Source organism: Seriola lalandi, unplaced genomic scaffold (genome assembly GCF_002814215.2).
Source record: "Seriola lalandi dorsalis isolate HSWRI2012SDOR001 ecotype SW California unplaced genomic scaffold, Sedor1 jcf7180002054562, whole genome shotgun sequence".
NCBI classification, from domain to species: domain Eukaryota; kingdom Metazoa; phylum Chordata; class Actinopteri; order Carangiformes; family Carangidae; genus Seriola; species Seriola lalandi.
The window spans coordinates 150,255-178,038 of NW_019525115.1; the positions used below are offsets into that span (position 1 = coordinate 150,255).

Consider the following 27,784-nt stretch of genomic DNA (forward strand, 5'->3'; position numbering starts at 1 on the left):
TAAAGGGCAATACCGTAAAACCTTTGTCAGTGGTAGATGTTTACTCAAGGACACATTTTAGTACTCGTGCTTTACTTGAATCTTTCCATTTCATTCTTCGTAATGCTTCTATTAGTTTACATTTCAAGGGGAAATAATACAATTTTTAACACACAATTTATCTGAGAGCTACAGGGTGGGTTCAGGCAATTAATCACTAGATTGTCAGAAATTTAGTACAATATCACACATGTTGGCATCTTGTAACCCGTCTTCTAGAGAAAAATTAAATTTTAAGACCACATTTGTTTTAGCTAATATCGAGCTCATTTGTTGTAAACTTTTGTTTTATCAATTTAACAATTAACAATTGCTCCTTTTGTTTCTGTGTGATGTTAATTCACAGCATCATTCCATCACAGGAAAACTGTAAGGCTGCAACCATGTACTTTCATTATCAAAACATCTGATCATTAATGCATTCAGTTACTTTCATTAGGGCACAGTGGTCATAGTGTACAATGCAATATTTGATGTATTTTGTTGGTTTGAATACTATTTACTAAACTCTGAAAAATACAATACATTCATGAGACTTTGTAAAACAATCACCAAGAGACTCCAATTAAAACATGCAAAAAATGTTCAAACCTATAACTTCTAATGCATTTATTGCGGAAATCATTTGTTGCTCCAGTTAGTTTTTTCAGTCACTTGTTAAATACTGAAATTTAAGCTTGCTTCTAATTTCAGACAATACTGCTAATTCTCTGTAGAAGGTGACAGCAAAAGATGGGATTGTTTGCTTAGGTGTGTGTATGTTGGGGGCCTGAAACAATTCTTGGTTCACTGTTTTAGTTGATGTTGTGTTGAAACTTGAGTTCATTCCTGGCCTCTGCAGTTAACAAGATTCAATGCTGAAATAAACCTGTGCTTCAAGCTGTGACAGATGTCTGTTGAGTTCCAAACTCTCTGGGTGATGTTCTCTGCCTCCGAGGGTAAAAACACACCTGACTTGATCTTCCAGAGTTTCTCTGCAAGCCAGGTCTTGAATAATATAAAGGCTATAGTTTTTGCATGCAATGCTGAGTTACCTTCAAATTAGCAAGAAAAAGAGCACACAAATATTGCAAAACTGCTTTTAAAGGTTTAATAACTGAGGGGTGTTGACATCCAGACTGATGACATGTTTTGGCTTCTGACGCCCCATTTGATCGGGAACTGATACCAGAACACAGACGTGAATAGATAATAAATGGGTGATGTGAGAAGCGACAGAGAAAGGAATGTTTCCGGGTGTGGTAAAAATAACTCTTGTAAATTCAGTGTCAGTCACCTGAGAAGATGCAAACAAAACTTGTGCCATCATGTTAGGTGAAGGATGGAGACATTTCCAGGAGCTCACAGCAAAAAAAAGGTGGCAGAGCAGTGTAGTCATTGCAGGATTGCTCACAGTAACCTGGACACACCTGTTTTTCTGAATGTAAGTAGGCAGACTTAAAATATTATTACAAAATCACCATCATCATCTTTGACATGACTGATGTGCAACTCTCAAAATATCAGTCATTTAAATGTAATGCTCTCTGTCATTTGTCTCGTCTTGCATGTTGTGGTGTTTTGTTTTTTTAAACCTGCATGAAAACAAAACCATTACCATATAATAAGAGAGTAAATCTATGTACATCTGTCAATGACACCTGAGCGGGATAAATTTGTGTTGCAGGGAGACCAAAACAGAACTGTGTTAAAACAACAAAAAATGGCGTGTGTTGGTGTTGACATGTTGAGAATATGTAATACAATCCAGGAAGTCCAGTTTGAGTGACAGCTTATGAGTCTGTTTTTTAGTTTCTTAGAGAAGAAACACTGCACAATGATCAACCAGTAATGTGCGCTTGCATGAATTTGATTGGCCAACCCTAATCCTGCATACACCGTCCTGCAGCCATAAATACTAATGTGTATTAAGTGTACTGTTATCTTATCTCTGAATAATGTTTGCTAAAAATATGAATTTCGTGAGTTGTGTTAAATCTTTACAGTAGCACAGACAGCGTGGGGAAGTCAAAAAGTCGTGAGATGAAGTAAATTATTGGTTTTGATCTTTTCATGGGATTTGTTGAATTACATAAATTACCCTTCAAAAACACAGATGTTCTCCATCAGTATATAACTTATGTCATAAGGCTGCCCCCTCCTGACAACTAAAAAACACACTCATCTTTTTGTCTTTTGTTGTTTTTTCTCAGCCACCACAAAGAGTCAGGAATAGAACTTAAGCACCACAGGCTGCACCAGCTGCTACGGTGCTAAGCTAAGAGGAATTTCTATGGTTTTTCCTCATCGCATTGCACCCCAGAGCACCCTGCCTTCCTTAACTAGAGCTCCTGTTCTGACACTGCTGAGTTTTTCAAGTCTGGGTTTTAAGTTGCAGCACAAATGGCAATTGTGTTTTTTCCCTTAAATCTAGCCCTCACTTCCTGTATGTAAAAATTTGTGGATTAGAGGAAACTGATTAAGAAACTGCATGAGAGACAGAAAACAACTTATCTTCCACTGCAGACAGGGCACGAGTGGACCTGCACGCTGAGAGATTAACCGCTGCTTATGGCTTTATGTAAACAAAACAATGTCCAGCACAGAGGACGCACACAACCATTTGCACAAATACATCTGCACACAAGTTCACATCCACATACACAGACAATATTTGATGCACAATAAGGGAGTCTAAGTGGAGCTTTGATGTAAAAGTGCCTTGACTGGCTTTCACCGGGAGGTCAGAGGTCATTCACACAGTGGCACCCCTGCAGGGACTTAGTGTACTTCTCAAGGACACTAGTGCAGGGTGGACCCAGTCTGTTCTAGCTTTATCTTATAACTGTATTACCACTATACCACCCTGCTGCCCAAGCAGAGGAAGCAGGAGTTCAACAGCATGGAGTTACTTTTATATTGTGGAGCTGAATTAGCTAGTTGATTAACTGATTGGTTAATTGACAGAAAATAACTGGCAAATATGTTTCATCTTTTCAAATTTGATGATTTGCTGCTTTTCTTTCTTATATATGAATATTTAATGAAATAACTTAGGGGGTTTGGATTGATGTACAAGGACTGAGGGTGCAATCACCCTGAGCTTTTGAAAATCATTATGGGCATTCCTCACTATTTTCTAACATCAATTGACAAACGGTTGATTGATTAGCTGAGAATATAATTAGTAGATTGTTTGATAATGAAAATAATTGTAAGTTGCAGTCTTATAATGTAGATTTTATGAGTTGTGATTTGTGAAACTGAACTTCATAAACTATTGTGCCAAGCTTGCCCCCACTTTAACTTGTCTTGATATCAAACAGTGCCCTCTTCTGGCAAGCTTAAAGAAGTGCATTATATTATTATTTGCTTACATTGCTAAGTTCTGGGATGGATACAGTAAAACATGCAAAGATCAATGACTTTGTCACATTGTAACTTTATAAAAAGCTCTACCTGAATTTATCACACAGAGCAGTGGTTCACAACCTTTTTGGCTTCTGATCTCTCAGAATCGAAGTGAAGTAATATGTGCTGACCCATCTTCATCAGTTGCATATGATGAGTAATTTTTTTGTTTTGTGTTGTGTTTTTTTTCAGTTTTATGTGAATCATTTTTAATGAGGTAAACATTTTTGGTACTTCACAAGAAGAAAAGCAAAGATCAGAGGAACATGTGAATATACGTCTATAATTTGGTGTAGGAATTATTTTCTTCTTTCCTGTACTGTGAGTTCTCTCGTGACTACAGGTTGAAAACCACTGGCACAGAAAGTAACTTGAAACTTTCTCCTGTTGAAAATAAAGACAAACTCAAGACTTCCTTTAAAAACTGTATTAAATTTATTAATAATATATTGTGTAGTTTCATATGAAATTTTACAAAAGATCAGTGGAAAAAACATATAAATACAATAGTTGAGTTGTTGCATTGTCATCACTTAAATTTAAAAAGGGAATATGTATCATATTTATATTCACCAGTTATATACACTGTATAAATACAATAATAAAAAAATTGTTGAAACTTTGATTGAACCTCAGGTGACATTGGCTCCTAAAAGTCATTTTGTTGTTCAGATGATAATGTTTTGTTAAAAATGGGGGAAAAAAATTATTTTTCTTGGTTCTAATTTTTTAAGAGTCACAGAAAGTTGACACGTTGTTGAGTAAATGTGTAAATGTAAAAGACTGGAAAAGTAAAGGAAAGAAAACTCAATGTTCTCCACATTTGAAGAATCAATTACAACACCGTCTGTATGGTTTTACTTTGTTAATACAAATAACACTATTGTAAAAATATCAATAAAAATGTACAGAACACAAATTCCTACATATTATAAATAGATTTTTAACATATGTTGGGTATGTTATGGCTTGGTCTTTTGCCTCTCTCCTCTTCTTATAAATAACTAAATGCTTAATATGCATAAGGCATGTTATAGCCAGGAACTTGTACTTGCTTGTTGGTCTGTTTTTTTGACTAGGATCATCAGCTTGTGTATAATAACAGAAACTTTCCTTGTTAAAACCAGCTGGTCTGTAACAAAGATAAAACTGTACTTGTAAAGAAATAAATAAAGAAAAATGTAGAAACTTTGTCTGACAATGAGGTAAGTATTTTGCTTTTATGGGGTTAGTCCTTATTTTCTGTTTTTAAAATAGAAAATTCCAGTTGTGGCGAGACTTTCTTGAGCTGCTGTGGAACACACCTCTCTGTACATCACATGTGAGTGGTATCTCACGAGTTTGAGTCCAGCTCCCAACTTTGTATCTTATTTCACCACATTTCCCATCACTCTCTACTGCACGTTGTCCATTAAAGCATATCTTCCATCAAAACAAACTCTCCTCAGGTCTTTCTCACAGCGATAGCAAACTCTCCAGTGACAGGAGTTTTGTTTTCAGGGTAGTTTGAGCTGTAGAGATTTGCCTCAAATACACAGTTGGTGGCAAGGCTCAGTCACATGACGTTCCCACACAAAACTAGTGAGATTAAACTTACAATAAACAGGTAACAGCAATACAAAAGGCACGGTATGACGATATTATAAATACTAAAAATGTTTAAAACTTTGGATTAAAAAGAAATATCCAACAGGACTTGCACCCGCTTTTCTTTTTTTCAGTCTTCATTTGGTCCTCATATTCCCAAAAAATAACATGTCAGTATCCTCATAGTCACTGTTTTGAACTGCTAATCACCTTTACATAGCATCATAGCAGTATAAGTTATGTAAACTTGCATCACATGACGGACATGTGATTACATGTAATCTCTACGAGTTTGTGAATTTGCTTCCCCTCCCTTTAATCTGCTTTCCAAACACAGAGCTTCACTCTTTCTCCCACAGATCCAAAACCTGGGCTCCTCCTGGAACAGTTTCATCAGAGTTACTTTGTCCATTTCCAGTCAGTAAACCTCTCTACTCCACCTTCCAGATGGCGATCTTTCCGTCATGTTTGCCAGCGCCACTGAGGATGTAGCGATCCTCGGCGGAGCACAGCGCCGTCACCTTGTCGTTATGGCCGTGGAGCTCCTTAAGTACCAGGTGGCGTTCTGTGTCCAGGATGTAAATCTTCCCTTTGGTAGAGCTGCGGCCCACGCCACCAACCCACACCTGGAGAGAAGGTTTTATTTCATGTCGCTTCCAATATACAGTATATAAGAATAAGAATAAGAATTTGTGTGTTCTGTGTTTGTGCATGAGCAGTATATACTAACCTGATTTTTGACTTTAATCATGCAGTAACATCCGGTGCAGTCCTGCAGCGTCACGCGGTCAAACGGTTTGGTAGGGTCCTTAGTATGCCAAATACACACTTCTCCTGAGTCTACACACACACTCCACAGCTCTTCCCTCTGACACACACAACCAAAAACATACCCAAGAATAGGGTCACACTCAAATATGTCACTTAAATTGAAAAAAACACAAATACAGAAACAGAAAGGTAAAGATAAACATGTATAGAGTTGTGTGTGTGGTACCTCAGGTAACAGCAGTATAGAGCTGAATGTAGCTATGGATCCTTTGTGTTGCTCTGGTAGATTCAGACGATGTTTCAATGAACCGTTCCTCCACACCTCCATTATACTGTCCCTGGAACCTGGAGAGAGAGAGAGAGAGAGAGAGAGAGAGAGAGAGAGAGAGAGAGAGAGAGAGAGAGAGAGAGAGAGAGAGAGATTATTTGGTTCCTACTCTCAACTCTCAGCTTCCCAGTTTAACGCTTGTGTAAATGGGAGAAACTTACAGCACCACAGCGTGCCATTCCGGCTGTTGACAGACTGAAGACAATCGCAGGAGAGGCGAAAGTGCCTCCTCACCTGAGCGAGAAACAGAAATCACAATTTATGAAAAATAAGTCTTAGTTAGTGAGAAGCAGCTCTAACTAGTGTTGATACTTGAACTAGCCAAACTAAATTACTTCTAAAGCTGCATATAGGACGCTGCTTCAAACTGTCCCCACTCTAACAAATCGTTGGTTTAAAACTGACCTGTAGTGTGGATATGTCCCACACCATCACGGTTCCCTCTGTACTGCAGGAGTATGCCACCTTCTGGCTGAAGAACAAAGTACACTGGTAAGATTTCTGTACATTTGAACACTTTGAACACATGTCACTTTGATCCAGAGTTCAGCATTTTTAATCGCGCACATCATTTACAACCAACATGTCATTGACTTTCATGGCAGTGATGGACGATAAGGCGTCCCGAAAAACAAAGCAGAGCCATTTCCTCCATTGAGTGCAACATTTACTCACAGTATCAGGAGGGGTGCATTATGGTAGATAGGCAATGGCCACTTACGCAAGAGAAAACAGAGGCTGTGTGTAAATCATCATAAATGTTTGTTGTCAGTTTAACCCATAGTTAAGTTAAGTTTTTAAATAAATGCTGTTGCTATGGTTACCAGCAGTCTAACATGACTTGACCTGTGATTTTTACTGATGTGTTGACTACAACGAGATTTGAGGTGTCTTGTTACACAGTGTCTACATTACACATCTGCCAGTCCTATATAATGTTTTTATACTGTATATGATTCAAATTGTAAAGAGTTGACATGGTCAAATATTGCATGTCAACGTCAGGTCCATTCATACTGACATTTTATGACAGAATATGATTCATATTTTTGGCTGTCAGGCTGGTTGTACATATACTGACTGTATGTGTATATGTGTTTTTGTGTGTGTTACCTGTATTTGTCTGTGTCAAGCGCCAGACCGGTGACCTCCGCCCTGTGCTCAGTCAGCTGTCTGTTACACACCATGGCCACCATACTGATGATGTAGATAACTGAGTCCTCAGAACCCATCCACACCTGATCCTTGTCAACACCCAGCATGCAGTTCTGAAACGGAGAGACACATTACTGATCAGGAGTCACATGGCTGCGGAGAAGGGCAGAGATGGAGGAAAAGTAGTGGTTTAAATACCAAATACAGAAACATTAGAGGCCGATATCTGGATGATTAACAGGAAATCTGAGGTAAATTTTACATTAGTCACAGTAGTTTCCTTTAGAACAAGGTACAGCAAATGATTAGCTGGTGTAATAAGTCTAATTGCTTGCACAATTGGATGTGTAAATAAAAAGTAAATAAGGAAGTAAAAGCTGAAACAGTCTCATGACTCATAAGTTATTTTTCAAGCAAAAAAACAAACAAACATTTGATTACTTTTGAGTCACCTGGGGCTTCAGACAACTGTGATGAACATTTTTGAGAGTGAATGCGCTTCAATTTGGGAAAAAATTTTAGTGACGGAGAAAGCTCATTGTGTAATATCTAACTTCTCCAGTAGGTGGAGACATTGTTTTAATAAAGTGCCGTACTTGGCTCCCAAACACAGTGTCCTCAACAACACTACATCTAGCATAGAAGTCTGCATTTATTCTTGTGTTAAACAACATAAAACTACGAACAAAATCAAGCAGAAAGTAAGAGCACGGTCCAAGTGTTTAATATATGAAGAAACCACACAGTCTATCTCTCACACAAATACAGGTTAACTTATTTCATGTGACTGTGACCTGCACGCTTGGAGGGTCAGTGATTAGCACAGTCCTAAGAAGTGCCTTAAGAATTTCACACTCATCCTTAAACTAATTTACCCAGAACGCTCTCCTCAAGGAGCTTCAAGACGCTCCTGCCAACTTCTACTTGTTTATAATTTCTTATGAAAGTTTGCACAATGCAAAACTTTGTGCACTTAGAGGGAATGAAAGGTATTCAAAACACACTGTATAGTCCCCAAAACATGTGCTTGCAAGTCTTAAGATAACTCTGGAACAGTTTGAAATGAAGCAACGGGAGCAAAAAAATAAACCTGAGGAAAACAGTTTATGTGTATCTGATGTCAGTGGAATGCATGTGCTATCTGCCGATTCTGTAAGTGAGTCCCCCAACATGAGTTAAAGCAGCCGTAACTACCATTACTTTTTGCTATTACTTCTGCTACCTTACTCTGAGGAACAGTAACTTTGTTTAAATTTACCTCAATTGATTCACTGACTCAGAGAGATATGTGTTACTTTGTCATAACTGAAGTGCAGAAATCAAAATTAACCAGGACCCAAAACTCTTACTGGAGAGAGTGTAGGTCACCACTGGTGAACCATGCCCACATAATTTGATATCACACATATTTTAAACAATTTTGAGAAAAACTGTGACACTTCATGTGAAAGACACTGGGTTTTAATATTGACGTCTTGTTTCTCTTTCTGTATTTTGGAGAGATGCCTAAATGTTTGTGTAAAACTTTTCTCTACTGTTTACAAATCTCTACGGCTGGAGGTAAAACTAAATGCCGCCTTCAGGGAATCCCCCTTCTATAGGTGTTTTCACAGACACTGTCAACTATGTAAACTCCATCTAAAGGAGAAGACTCGCGCTCTACAGTAAGATGAGATTGAACAATACTGGATGAAATGGAATTGTTATTCTCCGATATTTACTTTCCTCTCAGCTTTGTTTTGGTCTTAATGACTTCATCCTACAGCTGTTCTTGTTCTCATTTAATAAAAAATAAACGTTAAAAAAATGCATTTAGGAAACATTTAATCAATGACAAAGTAAACAGGATTAAAAATCTTTACTGCCAACTTTTAGTACTTGACAAATTCTGATCCTGTGCGCTGTGGACACGTTTCATACATTTCAATAACCCGCCCAACTTGGAAACTACTCTGCATCTTCCACCCTCTGTGTCTTGTTGCGTCTCCTGCATCTGTGTTTATGCCAATTAATTAGTGTGTGTTTGTTAGTGTGTAGTTGCATGCCTGTATGCGGTGGGTGTGTTTTCTTACCAGTCTTGCATTCCCAACCTGACAGGTATGTGTGAGGGACCAGCTGGAAGCATCAAACACCATCACCTTCCCTCCGCTCACAGACACCCACAGCTGACCTGAAACACACACACCCACACCCACACACACCCACACACACACACACACACACACACACACACACACCCACCCACACAGCATAATTGTTATTTCTCAATACCTTATCACAAACTTGTTGGCTACAGCTGCCTGCTTTACTCTTTCAGCAAGCAAAGAAGAACTTTGAATTATCAGCACCGTTTGAAACTTTGCCAGTGAATTACCATTAAATCAGTTTATATACAGTTTACAAATATAACATTATATATGTATATATTACATATCTAATCACTTTTGTAACAACCTTCATTATAATTTTACACATTAACACTAAAAAACAACTCCATGACTTGTATTTTTGAAATATCAGGAACCACTCAGGAGTTTTCCCAGAGTGACGACCCAACAGTTTGAATGGAAAAACTTCATGTTCAAAACTATTTTTTCTGCAGCCTGACTCCACCCAGGTTTCACCTAACGGTCAGATTTCCTCTAACGTATTCATTGCTATTTAAAAGCAGCACTAGCAGACACAAAGAGAGTGACATCCTGTATTTCACAGGGAGAGAAACAGAGAGGGTCGGTAGGACGTAAGAGAAAGGTTAGTCCTCTGAGGAAGCTTGATGTAGAAAGTGAAAAAGAGAGAGAGAAGGGAATGGAGAGGAGAAAGAAAGAGGGGGGGGTGGGGGGGTGGCCATGTGCCAAGAATTCAATTCAGTGACCTATATTCACACTAGAGAGAGAGAGACAGTCAGGGAGGGAGGATCTGAATAGCCAGATTTGTTCTTTTCCCCAACAGAAATCCCAAAGAGCTGACTGCTATAGAAGAACTGAGCAGTGTCTGTATATATTTGGACCACTGAGTATCAGTGTGTTAGTGCTGGGGGGGTCAGTGTGCCACCAGCCGGGCATCTAAGTGGCCCCAGATGGTCTGTCCGCTGAAGGACATGGCTTTGTAGTAGTTTTTAAGCTGCTTCTTATCCGTCTTCCTGCCACATAATGTGACAGAGTGACTGCCCCCCCCATAATAAAATCTGAGGACTGGATGCAAGGACTGGGATTTCCAGCAGGGTGGCAGATTAAAGGGAAAAACCCAGTATAAAGTGTTGTAAAGCTTCTTGACAAAGAGCCTACAAATCTCTGAAGCTCTACTGGAGGAATGAGACTTTCCTCATTTGGTGTTTTAATGTTGGTGCTGGAGAGAGCTGTCAACAGGCTGATTCAGAGCTTCCATTGGGGTTCAATTCAGTAATTGTGAAAGCCAAAGCACATGATTAAAATCATTTACATATACAGCACTCATCGAACCATTCAGTGGCCCCTCATGCCACGAATGGAAGGTTTGCAAGGTGGGCATTTTCTCTACTCACTTATTTGGGTTTTTCCTTACTTTGTCACCAGTCTGTACAGTTCACGTGAGCAACAAAAGAGAGTGGTGAAGTGGCTCCACATTCTTGAAGAATGAATAAGCCATTTTTTCCAAATTAAATGAACTTGGTTTGAACCCTCTGTTCTGTGTTGTAAAGATCTCATATGCCTATTACAGCTCATTGCATAACTCAGGATATCCCTGCTGATTGGTCCAAAAAAGGCCTTAGAATTACAGGACAAAACTTGGCTAAAAGTTAAGTGTATTCTTTTACTTTTTTGCTCAGAGAGGAACAGCATAATGTGATACATATTTACTTTTGTCAAATGGGATCCCCTCACTTATCCTGTGCTTTCAAATGATTTCACAGCTCCCACTGGAAAGGCCAAATTGTCTATTTATGACTCTTATTTATGAGGAAACGCGCCCCTCCCTGTATGTTTCTAAAAGATTCTAAAGCCAACTTCCTTATGAGCAGCTTTATGACGGTCTGTCACTCTCTTTGAATGAAACAGACTTCAGTAATGGAGAGTCGATGGCAAAGCAAAGGTCATCTGTGAGTGTATTAATCACTTGGTGTGTATGTCATTGAGCATGTGTTGGCATCACCGTTTAAACTCTGGATTGTGAAAATTACCCGCTTCTCCAAACAGCCAATCAAATCACAGATTCTGACACTGACCAACCAGAGGGGGAGAGAGAGTGAGAGAGAACGAGAGAAAGAGAGAGAGAGAGCGAGAGAAAGAGAAAGAGAGAGAGAGAGAGAGAGAGGTGGGAACCTGACACTTCTGGGTTACTTAGTTACAGGATAGACTCAGGAGCAATATGTGTGTGTGCGTGTGTGTGTGTACCTGGTGTGTATAAAAGCACATCCACAGGCTGTGGTTCAGCGAGTTCCAGCGAGGGGTTAATTTTGTGCTTTAGCGTCTCTGCAGTTGTCTTGGGAACCATCATCGGGACTAGAGGCACGGAAAAGATAAGTCACTGCCCTTTACCAGGTGGTGAATGCACAAACACGCACTAAAAACCCCAAACAGCGATACAAGTCTCCACACAACCTCTGATGAGTCATTAAGGGACACACACAGTTTCCAAATGATCCCAAACAAAACTTGACTTGAGTGTTTTAAGTAATAGAGAGTCAGTGAACCCTTCCACAGCTCGTGTAAAGTAGCATTGCAGATGGCAAAATTAAAGCAAACTAGACAGCATAAAGCAAACTATCAACATCTTCCACTACCTTCCATCTTGATGCGGTCAAAGTGAGCCAGTTTAGAAGCAGCGTAGATGGCTTTACTGCTCTGAAGGCTGCCCACTACTGCATCCATTAACAAAGCATTGGTCAGAGCCTGCTGCATGTACTGGGGGTCCTGGAGAGAAAATGTGCATATACAAGTTACAATACATTTGACATGTAGAATATTGTAAACATTACAAAGGACTGAGTGCTTTACAAAAAGGCAAAAATAAAGAGAATTCACAAAGAAAAGTCAAAATGTGGGTGTTGTGTTTTGTGTTCAAAATTGACCAATTCCTAAACTGCAAAAAAAAACTGCAATTAATAGTTATTTTAATTAAGGATTATGGATATCTACTGATCATTTTCCTGATTAATCAATTCATCATTAATCTATAAAATTTAAGTAACTTGTTTCTTTTATGCAACCAACCGAACAAAAGTCAACTATACTCAATTTACTATGATATATGAAAAATTCTCACATTGAGAATTAGTGCATATTAGAAGGTTAATACTGATACTGATTTAATTTTAAAACTAATGATGCCTTAAAAAGTGTGCTGCAAATTAAAGAAGTGCGATCAAGGCTGCCAAATCTTAGAAAATACTGGAGCTCCTCCAGCTTGTCGGATAAGTGGGATATAAATGTGCATCTATAATATACCAGCTGACTGCACAGACTGCAACTGAGGGGAATTGACAGACCTCAGAAAATGTAAATGAGAGAAACGAGAGCGGGAACAGTGAGAGAGAATAAGGACATAAGTGTGAGACAGTTACATCATCTGGTTTCACAAAGGAAGTTTGTGAAACCAGGCTGTGTATGTTTGGTAATATACACATGATGGAATTTCAACCAGACTAATGAGGGTCACTGCAGTTCACTTCTCACACACACACATAAAGTAATTGATACCTAGATAAAAGGCATAGTATGAGTAATAAAGACACGTAATAATTATATTAGTAATATATACACAGCTTTACCTTGTGTTGGTCAGCCATGTTGCGGCCGGCCCACATCTCTTTGACCATCAGGTTCCAGAGCTCAGTCTCCGTTTTCAGATTGGCCTCGAACGCCTCCTTCCTGCCCCGCACACGCAGCTTCAGGCTGGGGATTCGCAGGAGCAGGAAGGGAGCGGAAGACACCTTCACTTCCTGAAGGGAAAGAGATAAAGACAAGATTTTAGATCCCCGTTTCAGGATCAACATACTCAGAGTGATCCTGGTTCTCTGGCAGCATATTTTGCATTGTTCTCTTCTTTCACTTACTTTAATCACAGTTGTTAACACTCAGGAACACACAAAGATAATCACCCCGCTGAAAGGCCAGCCTGCCGCCCACTCCATCTTCATATTTCCTTTGGTCTCACCTCTAAATCTCGGTACTGTGCCACCTCCACGTATCCCGGTCGTCCTTCGGTCAGCAGGAAGAGCCGCCGTTGAGTCATGGCGATCTTCCCCACCCCACGGCTCGTCTTGACCGAGGAAGAGAGCTTAAAGACGCACTCGCTGGGTTCAATGTGCTCCAACACAGACGCAGGCAGGCACACCTGAAGATCACACAAATACGATTCAGCAGTCTAAAAGCTTTATTTTCTGCTGATTCATCCTCCGCCATGGTGTGGGACCACATATCACTGAGAGCTCCCGTACATGGATGCTGATTTCATTTATCAGTGAAATGTCAAGTCAAATGAACAGCTTTTTATTATGAGTTATTATTGGTATCATTATTAGTATATGGTAGCTTTGAGGTGTTACACTGTATGTTACAAGTAAAACATACTGTATATACAGACCTCCTGTGCTTCAGCCTCAGTCTCCTTCCAGATGGTGTAAAACACCCTGAACAAGTCTGGACCAATCTGCTTCTGATGACCTGCATCAAACGCACACAAACTTTCAAAAATAGAGCAATACAGGATATGCACAAATTCTCCTGATTCCCCTGAGTCATAACACGCTCGGACGACTGAGATTTAAAACTTCATTTTCATCTTCATTTACCCAGAAATGGTTGACTGAGCTGCTGTTACGGAAATGCACTGCTTCACACACACTCATACAGACATCTGTTAGGTGACCAGGCTGACTCTTTTTTCTCATTCCATGTGGTCCAATCTGTCAGTATGCTTGCATAGTGAGTGGCTGGGGGTTGACGTCCTTACTGTATTACAACAATGACTACACACAGTGCAAAGTCCGCGCACTCCCCCACACTCAACCAGCATCCCATACAGACACAGCCCTGTGTTAATGGCCACTGAGAAGTAGTAAAGTCACAATTTAGAAGAGAAATGTCTTTTCTCTTTTGGAGTTAATAATAATAATAATAATAATAATAATAATTTGTGGATAACAGTACATATTCTGTTTATTTTGTCTCATAGTGTAGTTGAAGGTTCCAGGAAAAACATAAATTTTTTAACTGTCTGATCCTTCCTACTTTAAATGATCTATTGCTATGTCGTGGCCAACATCCCGTTTCAGCAAGAAATAATAACGGAGATAAAATACTAAATAAAAGGGCACTGGAAACACCGTTTCATTCTGGCTTCAAGTAAACACAGAAGGAAGACGACTTCAGCTAAATCTCTGTTCATCTCTGTCTTGCTCTTTACTTCTCCAAACAAATACAAAATAATATTCCATAGGGATCCGACCGTCTGTATCTCTATCTCCAGTGCAGGTCAGAAGAGGAAACAAACTCTTGCTCACTATATCCAACAGGATGTAAAAGGCTTTTTCCAATAACATAATGTGGAAAACAAGATAAGCTCTCACTCCAGCGTTCTAATCTGCTTTCTAGCACACAATTTTGGCAAAAACTTCAGCCCTCTGTAAAAGCACCTCAGCTTGGCTTCTACCAACTCCTTTCCTCTTCTAAGTTCTTATATTAACTTAAATATCCCTCATTACTGGTGATAGCTCAAATATCTTTTCCTTGACTCCTTGCTAACACGATCAATCTGAGTTCACAGGAATGTTGTCAGGTCACTGCAGCTCTCACAGTGGCAACTACTTGTAACTGGTTGCTCGTGATGTTTGTTATGTCTGAAGTGAAGCTCATTTCAATGCCAATGGTGAAAGTATAGACACCTGCCTGTATACATGGCAAAAGGGCTAAGGTATGTAGGTATTTTCGTCATGGTATGTAACTGAATATTACAATTAGTCACCAGCTACGTGCCAGTAAATGACACCCTGGTTACACCCACAAAACCAAACAGGCCTGCATGATAAACTCTCTTTCTTCAAGAAGTAGTGACGTAATGATTAACCCGAGGAATAAATGTTTGCCTGGAAAAAGGAAGGAGGAGAGGTGTAGCTGAATACTAATGTGCATAAGAGTGTGTGTGTGTGTGTGTATGCTGAGACTGTGAAAGTTTCTGAGAAAAGCTCCACAAGGTAACCTGCGTTTCGTAATTTCATGGACTGTAGACAAGGTTCAGTCACGTACAGTATTCACACCTGTACACATGTAAAAGCAGGATACTGAAGGACTTACCGACAGTTAGAGCATCAAAGAGTCTGTGTATGGTTCCTTGGTCTTTTACAATCCCAGACTCCTGGATACATTTCACAAATTCCTCCAGTTGCATGTATTTTTTCGGCAGCTGGAAGTGCTTCACGGCACCTTCCTCATACCCGTTGCCATGGCGCGCACGTTCCCGCTCCTGGTCCCTCTTAACCCGGCTGATGAGCCTTTTGAGCTCTGGACGTCTGTCTGCCTGTGGAGAGATTTGAACAATTACTACTACTAGGGCTGTAACCAATGATTATTCTGATAACATAATTAGAGATGAATCAGTTTTTTTCTGTTTAGCCTACAAAGCATCACATTCAGTATTATCAGTTTCATATCGATATTATACCATCTAACAACAGCACAATGACTTGACACATTAGTAACCGCAATATACTTAAAGCTCAGAGATTCAGAATTGTGAAATGAGTCATTGATAGCAAATGGTAACCTGACCGTTGAACAGTATATCTGTGGCTCTGAAAGTAATTAACTGAAGTAAATCCAGAAAAGAGCGTTACATCTCCATATCACAGTGACCTCATTCATGATGGCCTGGACTGACCTGCAACCGTTCACCTTCTGGCAGGGAGTCGACCAGTGACTTAACCATCTGAGAGGGGAAGATATCTGAGTCCGTCTTATAGAGACTCTGGAAGTCATCCAACGCATCCAGACGCCTGTTGGACACGGTGTTTACCAAACCACGCAGGTAGTGGTACCTGGAAAAGACAGACCCAGAGACATATGGACTGGGTTAGGTGTCTGACAAGGTAAAAGGTTAAATGTAATGTGTAGAAGTCAGTTGGTTTACAATCGGTGCTGAACTTTATTTATAGACTTCTCTGGTCTGCATCAATGATCACCACCAGAAAATTTGGTTATTTTAATACTGTCAATCATTGCTTAGCGTAATTGTCAAATTAACCTCAAAAATTATTCATACTGTCATCAATCACAACAGTGTAAAAATGTTTAATGTTCAATAACCTGTGTTTCTACTTTCCCCCAGAAAACAATGACAGAGCAAGAAATCTGACAGAAAAGCAGAAAAACAAATTTACTATTTTCTACAGTGTTGTCTCAGATTTGCACTAGTTTGTAGTAACAGATTTGTAGTGTAAACAGAAACTAAAGCAAACTAACTAAAGCAAACAAGAGCAAACTGCAAGAGAGCAAATACTGCGCAGGATTTTTTTTACAGCATTTTTTTAAACTTTAGATTCTGTTTAGCATCAAAGATTTAAGCTTTCTTTATCCTCTCCTCACAGTACCTGGCCAGCAGAGCAGCCTCCTCAGGTGGTGTGGCGTTAATAGCCTTCCCCAGAGAAGACACCATATCAGAATAATAGTTCTGTATATAATGATAGGCCAGAGGCGGGGGAAACTCTGGGAGGCGGAAAACCTTCACAGCTTTCTGAGGAGACTTCAACCCTGGAACGAGACAAATGAAATTTGAAGTTAAATAACTCTTCATTAACTCTCTATCCAACCCGTTTTCCTCCACTACTACTAACCAATATCAGGAGTCATCTTTCTGAGGGAGGCTGGCCTGCTGCAGCTGATGGCAGTCATAGTGTCACTGGCAGGTTGCTCCAGGTTTGGCAGGCTGGCTCCCAGCCTCTTGCTCAGTCTGTTGTCAGGGCTGGTGTAGCTGCTGTAACCGGTCCTGGACAGCTCAGACATGGGGGGACGACGAGGAGACTCTGTCATCGCACGATTCCTGCAGAGAGACGACGATGCTGAGGTTAAGGTTGGTGCTGACAATGCAGGGTGACAGCAGGTTTAAGTATATTAAATTATGGTCCAAGTCAATATTGATATTGTGACATTTTCCTTCATGGGGGGGAGGGGGGCAAGCTGCGCAATACACTCAGATGATTAGAAGACAAACAGATGTAAAGGAAGGTAGAAGATACAGTAAGCCACCCATTCCAGTTATTCAATATGTGTTTATCACATTCCTCACTGTCTCAACACATACAGATTGAAATGCATAAAAACTAAAGGAAAGCTGTGTTTTGTGTTGATTTTATGGCAGCAATGAACTATCAATTACTATCAATTAATCTGCCAATTGCTTTCTCAAATAATTGAAAATGCACATGTTAAGTTCACAGAGCCCAGTGTGACATATTAAATGTCTTGTTTTCCAAACAAACCTCCAGAGGCCAAAGATATTCGATTTAGTGTCATAAATCAGCTAATATTTGCTTTTGAGAATCTGAAACCAGTAAACTGATTAATTGGCCAATCTTACTGGCTCAGAGGGTAAAACAGGTTTAGGGCAGTCCTGGAGTCAGTGGCAGCCTAAGACAAGTATCCTCATTTAGTGTGTGAGAGGATGGAGGACAGGAAGAAGCTAAGTCATGATTCACTTGTATCCACACTAAGACAGTGGACACCTATCTGGGAATTCATTAACATTTATGTCAAAATACCTGTTTTAATGTAACAAACAGCAGATATTTGATGTAGAATGCACCTTTATGCCCTCAGTGTTGCCCGATTACCTCTGTCCCTCAGTTATGACATAATAGCAGCCCCATACCTGTATGCATTGTTACGCGTATTCTGCTCCATGCAGCTGAAGGTGTCGCGTTTCCTGTTCAGCCTGTCTCGCAGGAATGAGTGGAAGATATGAGTTTCTAATACCTGGGGAGAAACATGCAGCACAGCCAGTCATGGTTTGTTTGTTAGTGTGCGTGTGTGTGTGTGTGTGTGTCTTGTAAAGGTGTATGTGTACCTTCTTGTAAAAGCACTGGTCTGCTGGTTCCCTGGTCCTCAGAAATTCCTCACTGTTAAAAACTCTGTGCTCATGGTTTAAAAAGTCCTGGACGCCTCTGACAGAGTGACAAACAACGACAGACAGACACAAGTACATTTAGACAAAACAAGAGGCATGGTGATGAAAACTATTTTATTCTGACTCACTTTGAATCTTACAGACCTATTAACCTGGTGACCAGAGGACACTCACAGCACCCTACCTGAAAATGTTGACCACTAGTTCCAGGGCGATGTTTTGTATCTGTGTGTTCAGTCGTCTCTGCCAGTCTCTCCGTTGGTACCGCAGGGCATTGGCATCGGTGCCCGCTCCGAGGTGACATAGCTCCAAGTCGTAATGAAGCTGGAGACACTCTGCCCTGGACAGACAACCAATAAATATGTAAGAATTATGTAGTAGTATCTAGTATGGCCTTCAATGACTTTCAGTTAATTCAGCATTTTAAACTGTGCTCTCCTTGTAATTGATTTAGCAGGTATATAGTGATTTAAGTGTAATTGTGTACCAGTTTTGATCCAAGCTGAGGCTCCACTGCAGGTTCTAGTGCCACAGTGATTTCGAGTAAATATGTTCTGCATAGTAGAGTGTTTCATATGGCTAAGCATGGACTGTTTATGGGTATTAAAGTATTTAAGTGGTTTATTTCAAAGCCACTGAAAAAACAAATCAACAAAAATTGGTTCAGTTTTGTCATAAAACAACTTATCCATTGTCAAAATATTCACAAGAACAAAATAAAAAACAAAAAATCAAGAACAAAACAAAAGAAAAAAATTCAACCCAAGATGGATTATGCACATGCAATAACACAAAATACAAAATGATACAAAATACAACAAACTATCAATAGCATATAACAGAAGTAAGCATGTCAGACACTACAGCCAGCAGCCTTTACAATGCCGTGTGTATGTATGTGCGTGTGTATGTGTGTCACCTTGACATAAAGCTCTCAGCTGCTGCCACAGGGATAGCTGGTAGGTCAGTGGTTTCAGAACATGACGACTGAATGAAGCCATCATCAATATTCACCAGGATTAGGTCTTCTGTCTCCTGTACACAAGCATAAACACACACACACACACACACACACACACACTTATTGTAGGTACAATGGGTACAGTTTCTACACAGTCTGACTGGGCCCTGCTCTGTAAGACTAACAGACAGCTACTGTTAACTACATGAAATGAGTTTTTGTAAGACTCTGAATAAAGATGAACGCAGTGGAGAATAAACACTTCACTCACACACTACGCATTTAAACACTACTTGTTTGCTATCTGAAATGGCCAGGATGTTATAGGGTTATAGTTAGAGCAACATTTATCTAGTATTTCCACTGCTTCAGAATATATGTTAAGTGAACAGCATTATCTTAATAACTCCTCCCTATCATAAGGAGGAACAACAGCTTTGATATCAACTTGATATCATCTTAAGTCAACATTGATTGCTCCCACCATCTAAAGTCAGATTAGCAGGATATACCAACATGACCTCACAGAAGGAAAGCAATCAAATCAAATCAAGTTTATTCATAAAGCACATTCAAACCAACCAGAGCGCCAGAGGAAGCCAAATGTGTAATCCTTGATGATGATAAAAAACAAAGCCTTTGGCTTTAACATAGACAGTGATACTGGAGCACTCACGGCAGCAACCTCCTCAAAGTGACTGATGTGACAGCCCATTAGGAAGGCAGTCGGAGCCATGAGGAAGTCCAACATTCCTCTCGCCAAGACAGGAACATAGGGCTGCTGCCAGGACAGAGGCTGAGAGAAATGTCAGAACAACAGGAGACAGATGAAAAGATGGATGAAACAACACAACAGAAAGTAAATTTACTGCCGTTGTAAAAAAGGTTGTTAGTATTTAAAGGACACGATGTTCCTCTCACACTGACCTGCAGGTACAACAGCAGACTCTCTGCAACCAGAGTGAGTCTAGCCCAGTCGGATGAGAAGAAGACCAGCCTCTGCTCTTGAAGAAGGCAGGACAGCACCTGGAGAGAGGGAAGCCTCAGTGTGTCAGCTATACTATGTTTTTTTTTTCCTCTGCTTTAATTATTAGACCGCACTTATCGTTGTGTGCTACATTACTTCCCATGACAGGCAGTTCCAGTAAATCTGTGAAATCTATAGGCGTAGCAACACGAAAGTCTTTTATTGATTTACAGTATGGTCAGGACTTATGCTGCAACTAATGATGATCCATAACTGATCCATAATCAATTAATGAGTGAAATGAATGTGAAAAATGCACACCGCAATTTCCCAGCGCCCAGTTTGAAGATGACATCTTCAAATTGTTTGTCCTGTCCAAGCAACACTACATTTCCAAATGAAATTCGATTGCTTGACGACTGATTTAAACTACTGATCCATTATCGAAATGACTGTCAATTAATTTTCATAGGGTCCACTATTGGATTGATTCCTCCCTTCACCTTTGTACCACTAGCTGAATCACTTTAAGACTTCTCCTTGCCATTATAACACATGCTGTACCAGGCTCTGTGTTTTGAATCACCTGGAGGAGTGTTGTGTGTGTGAAACTGAGGAAAGGTAGATGCAGGTCGATGTCGATAACTGGGCTGTCCTGATCGTCCCTGGATGGAAGAACCACCTGAAGAGGACGGAGGCTGAAGGACTAACACACACACACACACACACACACACACATTACTGTAAAGATCTAGCAAACAGGACAGACAAAGAAAGACAGAGCGAAATGGCTTGATGGCGGAACAAGAAAAGCAAGTGTTTTCTGACCACGTGTAGCTGTCCAGGAGGCGGTAAAGGGACCAGGGACAGCTTGGCTGAAAACTCCTTGATTGTCTCCTCAAAGTCAGCTTGTCTTGCAGGCCGCAGCCCGACCAGGAGACTGAGAGGGTGGAGGTGGGAGAGAATTTAGGAGATGTAGAGAAGGGGTTAAAATTTGTCAGTCTTAGTGAACAATTAATCAAGGTCAGGTTAATAGACATTATTACCATGACAAGCAGTCTCTCAGAGCATTGTAGTAGGGGAACTTGGAGATGACACACACAGCGAAGGGTGTGTAGAGACGGGTCTTTGATGAATTCCATCTGTGGCCATTCTGGACAACGCCTTCCTGACAGGACTGACAGAGCAATGAGAAACAGATGTCTGCATTCACTGGATTCAGCATGTTTTTATTTAATATTATAAGACAAAACAGTTTGAGGGCGTCTGTTTGTACCTGGACAGCTCTGTAGCACTGCACAACAACCCCATGGGTTCGGTTCCCAAACAAGTCAGTGAAAACCAGGAAGTGATAACTGTCTTCCCTCTGCTCATTGGCTAACTGAAGACCACCTATAAAGATCAAGAAGATATGCCACTAAAGGGAGCAGAGCAGAGCCGTATGTCACATTGTCAAGGTGCAAATCCTCATCCCTGTGGGCGATACTGATGTGTAGTTCACATTGAGGACTTTTACAAAGATAGTGATCCGTGATGGTATCCACAGTGCATCAAGGGAGGGGTCAACATGACATTATCTAGTTAGATCAGTAGCAGTGGCACATATTGCCATGTGTTGAAGAATTGATATACAGGATAACTGGCAAACGTTAAACCACTGGAGATTTAGTGAGTTACAAGAGATTAATTTACTAGATGAAAACATGTTGGTATTCTAAAGAGAGGTTTACCTCAGCAGTACGACTGTATTATTAAATTCAAAACAATGTTAATGTTAATGTAATGTCCTTGGTGAAACAAACTATACCAGGGAAACAGAGCTGCGGCAAGGCGATGAGGTCCAGATCCTTTGGAACACTGATGTCCTCTGTCGCTGACGACACTTCAGCACGATTAGCTGCATCTCCATTAGATAATGACTCTGCAGCACGATCACGCCTCTTCTGCAAAAATAAAAATTTAATTTTTTTTTTTTTTTTTATGTATTTTATTTGTAAATCAGACTGTACGCAGATGGCTGCTACATGTACCCAAACCTGTATCCACATGTAAGGTGATGGGATGACCAATCACAAAACAGAAAGAAAATGATTTTCCAAAAACTGTCTCAAACTGGCCATTAATGTCAGAGTTTAGATTTAGAGTTTTATATAAAAAGTAAAAAAATTAGTTTACCTTCTTGATGAAGCTCCTCCTCCTCTGGACACGGCTGAAAGCTGGACCAATCGCCTGACTAGAGTTGGTCTCCTTGGAAACAAAAGGGGGGGCATGGACCTGCAGTACCTCCGCTTCCAGCACGGGGTGTTCATTTAACTTGCTCTGCTGATGAAGCTGCGACACAGTATGGATTTATTTTTTTTCCTTTTTGATAATGTAGTAGTGACTATATACATTAATACTCTACACTACATTTATTCTAATGTCTTAATAACTTGTGTTATTATAATTGTACTTTCAACTTGGCATGGGTGTAACTAGAAGAAATTGTAGTTTTGTGTAATTGGACCATTTACCATGTAAACAGACAATGTTGCTACTTATACTGCAAATAAAATATTGGTTTTTTGCATTTTTTTCAAACAATAATGTGCGCTTCCTAGATATTATGATCAGTAGGTGTGAGTCAGTGTTTCAAAGAGTTCAGAATCCAGAAATAGAGTCTATGTTGACATCGATGTATAAATGCAGCCAGCATCTATCTGTTTGCTTACTTTGTGTGACAATTTTAATGTGATATTGTGCACATGATTTTGCTTCAGTCTTTGTATATGTATATACAGACCTGGTATACGTCTCGAAGCTTATCAATCGGGGCCCCAACCACTACACATGCCTCCAGCAGTCCAGACGGGAGCTCTGCCATCACACCCAAGCACACACACTGCTACAAACACACACACAGTGAATTTAGATGAGATATCATTATAAGTTTGAGTTATACAACAAAATACCATAAGATAAGATTAGATAGATAAGATAAAAATTTGTCAAGAGTTGTTGTCATTTATACCAAGGGAGCACAACAGGTTTATGGCAAAGTTGGATATAAAGGATTTTTGCATTAATGTGAACACTGAACATGTCGATTCAGGTATTTTTTTGAGTTTCTCAGACTCTCTGAACTCTCAGGAAAAAAAGTATTTTATCATGATATACAGGTCAGTGTTGTGACGTAAAAATTAAAGAGAGTGAGATCACTCAACCTTGTTAGTGTTGCAGACAGCCACTTAAAAATAAGACAACCTGATGAATAATGACAATGACAGTAGAGGCTGCGGTGAAGTTTACGATATTTCATGTTTTAACCGTGACTCACAACAGATTCCGTTAACAGATGCTGATCTCATCTGAGTTAAAGTTGACCACATAACGAAACTAGAGCTTGAGTAATCCTATTGTGAATTAAAGCAGTGATCAAAATGAGCAGAATCTTGGTTCCATAAAGCAATACACCAAACACGCACACACGCGCACAAACACACACACACACACACACACACACACACACACACACACACACACACACACACACACACACACAAACAAATCTCCTTGCACAGCTTCCTCCAGATGCATGTCAACACATGTACACACAGTCTCACACTCCTGTGGGCACACTCATACATGCACAGCAGATGTTAGGGTTTGGTCACCAGTGCAGTTAACCAGCTTTGTCAACAGGATCAATTGTGCCTGAGAGTGAACACTGAAGAAAACGCTAAAAGCTTTTTTCTGTTGAAAAATAACTCACACTGAATTTGGTTATCATCTTCAGCATAATTAACAGCGCTGTTAGATGAGCTCAAGGGCTCATTCATCGGCACAGCTATCAGGCTGCAAATGTGTTCCTTTTACATCTGAAACTAACCGTAATCATTATTATCATTATTGATTAATCTGCAGATTATTTTCTTGATTCAGTCTTAAAATGAAAAAAAAACCAAAACAGTTCCCAGAGGCTAAGGTAACAACTTAAAATGACTTTTGACCAAAAGTCCAATACCCCAAAATTGTTCAATTTACTATCAAAGAACACTGAGAAAACTGTTTAATTTTTGGCATTTTCACTTAAATAAACAACTTTCTATATATTTTTTTATTTTTATTTTTTGCTCGACTATTCAATCAACTGACTGTTTTGGATCTAGCTCTTTTTTAAAGAAATCTTTTGACAGTAATAGTAATATAAAAGTGGATATTGTTATTTCTATATATCGTTAGTATTATTCATATTTACTCTAAACTATACTTTATTTCATATAGTGGTCCTGTCATTGCAAATGTTTTGGTCAGGTTTATCTCTTAGATTTTTTTTCCAGGTAGGTTTGATCGAGTTAACATTTGTAATTTTCAGTTTGAACTGAGCTAAGCTACAGAAAGCCACAGTCTTTCCACGTAACCCCTGGTAACTGCAGAAGTGCTCCAGCAGTACACATACAGTACCCTCGCTCAGGTATCATCAACATAGAGAATTGCTTTCTCTATATCAACCGTACTGCATACCTACCCATCTGTCTATCTGGCTGAAGCAGATCCAATAATAAACATCTGACATGCATTAGTTGCAGCTACAGGCTAAACCCAAGGAACAGCACTGTTTGGTCGTCATCTTTTTCTCAAACTCTCTAACATCTTTCAACTTTCCTTCGATCTTCTCTCTACCCCTCTCTCATCACACCTCCCTACCTTTTCCCCTTTTTCTACTTTTCACCTACTTTTTCATCCCATCTGTTTTCTCTTTTCTTTGTTTTGCCATTTTCTCTTCTTTCTTCACCTTCGACACGCTTGTTTGCTTTCTTTCTTTCAGTCTTCAGGCCATTCCGGCCTCTGACTAACTACCCTGCTGTGTCACAGAAACACACACACACACACACACACACATTTAAGTCATCTATTCCCTGAAAACCTCTAATTTTGTAAACCCTGTGGGGGCGAGCGTGTGTGTTTAGGCTGCTTATAAACTCAAAAAAGTCCAACAATATAGCAGTTTTTAGAGCTATCTTACTCAGACAAAGTGGCAGGGCAGTCTCTTGCAGGCAGACACACATGCACTGAAATGTTTAATAAAATGAAGATGTCATGAATGTGAGACTGAGACAGACAGGAGAAAAACAGAGAGAATGCATCAAGAAGTTTTGTCCTTCTGAATAAAATCAGCACTTAAACTGAATTCCACACCATTTTACAAAGATTCTGAAAAAAATACAAGCAGAGAAACAGCACTGAGTGGAATAACTACCATGACTATACCTAATATTAATAATGTAGTTGAGACTTGAGTAAAGAGAGTAGCTTTGAGGAGGTAACCCCATGCTGTGAAATGCATACATCCAGAGGCTGCGCAGGACCTTTAACAAACAAGTTTTGCTTCATATCTCAGAGAGGAAGCTACTTTGATGAAGTCGGCAATGGCACACACTTGTGCTGGCAAGCAAGTATTTTACAGAACTGAAAAGACATGTGGAGGAGGGTTTTCTTGCAAAATAGAAGTGGTTAGGAGAAATAACACACTTAAAAAGAGAATAAAGACATTTTAGGAATTCACATATGTGACTTGGGGCAGTAAATTTGCATCACTAGTCCACAAATTGTAATCAGATGGATTTATGCATTGTAAATTGGGACTTTGCCATCTCTGTTGTTCAAATGAGGTTTAAAGTTCTTGTTTGACACCAAGTTAGAAATGCTAGACTTTGTAAATACATAGGCCTACCTAATATATTTTGCATTCTGCTCTACAAAACCAGGTACCTTTTTATTATAAATGGGACAGCCTCTCTCTTTTAAAAGGCAGTGAAATCACAAACTCAAGGGGAGAGCGGTGCATGTTTGGAGTTTATACTGACACAGGAAGAGGGTGAACTCTTAAATGGGTGACATGCCCCCTTTAATGGGCACCAGACAACATTTACTAGGTCCAGTGATTCATGACCAGAACCAGCTGACAAAATAAGGGAAGCCTGCAGTAGGAAATTAACATATTTTATCAAGACAGTCTTTAAAATATTTTTCAGATTTTTCTTCCCTTTTTGTTCGCAAAACTTTGCACTAAAACATGTGAAAACAGTGAAAACGGAGTCAGCATAATTTTTTTTATGCAGCTGTTTCTTTTTTTCCCTGAGTTAACGTTAAAGTAACTATAGATGTGAGCACAAAAAACAGGCTGTCACCAAAGCAGATAATGTTTAATATTTTCTTCATTTAATTTAATTTACTCATTTCTATTAACAACGGATGTCAACGTATACTTTGTTAAGGAACACGAGACCAACTCGTTGAGATCAGTCGAGCAAAATTCTTGACACAGCAAAGTTAAAAATAAAGGACTGACCTTAAATCACTCGATTTCCATTCCCACGGGCGGACGGTTAAGTTACCTGTTAGCTCCAACTCGCTGTCATGAATCATTTGAATCTCCCAAACGACACAGTAATGGCTTTAACACTAGCACTAACATGTACAGTATGCTGTGATTCAACGGTTACCGACACACATACACACTTTACCGCTGGTTCTCTGTCAAACTCGGCGCAGCGCCACGTCCAATTGGACTTCCTGTTTTTCAAATTTCAAAATAAAACAGTTTTCTTTTGTGTTTCATTAAGAGTTCTAATAGCGCCATCTACCGTACTTTTATTGTAGCTCACTGCTATGTGGAAAGACAAAAATAAAAACATGATTTCCATTTTGTCTTGACTTTGTAAATATGGATGTACTTAGTTGGCTAATCACATATGAAATAGTTACCTGGAGAAAGCCTGGGAGAAAAAAGACATTTCTCAGGATAAAATGTAGACATGTGGCTGTGGCTATTGATATAGAGTCCTTAAGCCTTCTTTATGTTTGTCAGTGTGCTGTGTCGGCCAGCCGTGATCGTATAGTGGTTAGTACTCTGCGTTGTGGCCGCAGCAACCCCGGTTCGAATCCGGGTCACGGCATTTTGCTTTTTTCACACTGGTAACGGTTGCAGTTTACTTAGGTTCACACTTTTACTTACTACTGTGTCCTTTAAGAGTGTATATTGGAAAGGAGAAATAAAGCAGAAGTTATCTGTGTGTGTTCAATTAAGAACAATGTAACTATTAGCCTGGCATTACATAGGCTTACTATTGTAATCACATAATAACTATATATAATAAATTGATAATTGTAGGTGCACTCCAGGGATTATTTAATAGATAGCTGCTCAGTAAAAACCAGGGGGTAAGTTGTTCGTTATAACTGTTGTTCTGCATAACGGGGAACACAGCAGGTGGCCGGCCGTGATCGTATAGTGGTCAGTACTCTGCGTTGTGGCCGCAGCAACCCCGGTTCGAATCCGGGTCACGGCACTCTGTTTTAAAAGAGACAGATAAACAGAGAGAAAGAGAGCAATTTGATGATAGTCACCACCAGCTTGACCTTGATTGACCTTGCTTCAACCACAGATAATCAAGGACGTGTTATCTAAAGGAAACATGCTGGCAGTGTAACGGGTTTGTTCTCTCCCTAC

At 39.8% G+C, this 27,784-nt stretch overlaps 1 protein-coding gene and 2 non-coding genes across 6 annotated transcripts; 2 read left to right on the forward strand and 1 right to left on the reverse strand.

The window, feature by feature from the left end:
• Nucleotides 1–3,841: 3,841 nt before the first annotated feature.
• dennd3a (DENN/MADD domain containing 3a) lies at nucleotides 3,842–26,809 on the reverse strand. 4 transcript variants are annotated; one of them, XM_087176607.1, is made up of 30 exons: nucleotides 26,670–26,809; nucleotides 23,075–23,176; nucleotides 22,468–22,623; nucleotides 22,100–22,235; nucleotides 21,569–21,684; nucleotides 21,339–21,469; nucleotides 21,121–21,232; nucleotides 20,879–20,998; nucleotides 20,253–20,351; nucleotides 20,002–20,121; nucleotides 19,284–19,399; nucleotides 18,549–18,704; nucleotides 18,305–18,401; nucleotides 18,110–18,213; nucleotides 17,076–17,281; nucleotides 16,833–16,992; nucleotides 16,124–16,280; nucleotides 15,541–15,763; nucleotides 13,832–13,911; nucleotides 13,403–13,582; nucleotides 13,017–13,187; nucleotides 12,030–12,159; nucleotides 11,641–11,748; nucleotides 9,343–9,440; nucleotides 7,229–7,383; nucleotides 6,521–6,587; nucleotides 6,277–6,349; nucleotides 6,014–6,132; nucleotides 5,747–5,884; nucleotides 3,842–5,642 (listed from the first exon to the last, which is right to left on the reverse strand). In XM_087176607.1, exons 2-30 carry the CDS (start codon nucleotides 23,153–23,155, stop codon nucleotides 5,448–5,450), a joined length of 3,804 nt encoding a protein of 1,267 aa, XP_087032733.1. In that variant the 5' UTR covers nucleotides 23,156–23,176; nucleotides 26,670–26,809; the 3' UTR covers nucleotides 3,842–5,447. The 4 variants fall into 4 exon arrangements, with proteins under 4 accessions (XP_087032733.1, XP_087032732.1, XP_023272011.1 ...); XM_087176606.1 differs by having other exon boundaries at nucleotides 23,075–23,173; nucleotides 26,624–26,800; XM_023416243.2 differs by having other exon boundaries at nucleotides 26,624–26,800.
• A 349-nt stretch (nucleotides 26,810–27,158) lies between these two features.
• trnah-gug (transfer RNA histidin (anticodon GUG)) lies at nucleotides 27,159–27,230 on the forward strand. The gene has a single exon. It is a non-coding gene; the product is annotated as a tRNA-His (tRNA).
• A 321-nt stretch (nucleotides 27,231–27,551) lies between these two features.
• Nucleotides 27,552–27,623, forward strand: trnah-gug (transfer RNA histidin (anticodon GUG)). The gene has a single exon. It is a non-coding gene; the product is annotated as a tRNA-His (tRNA).
• Nucleotides 27,624–27,784: the final 161 nt, after the last annotated feature.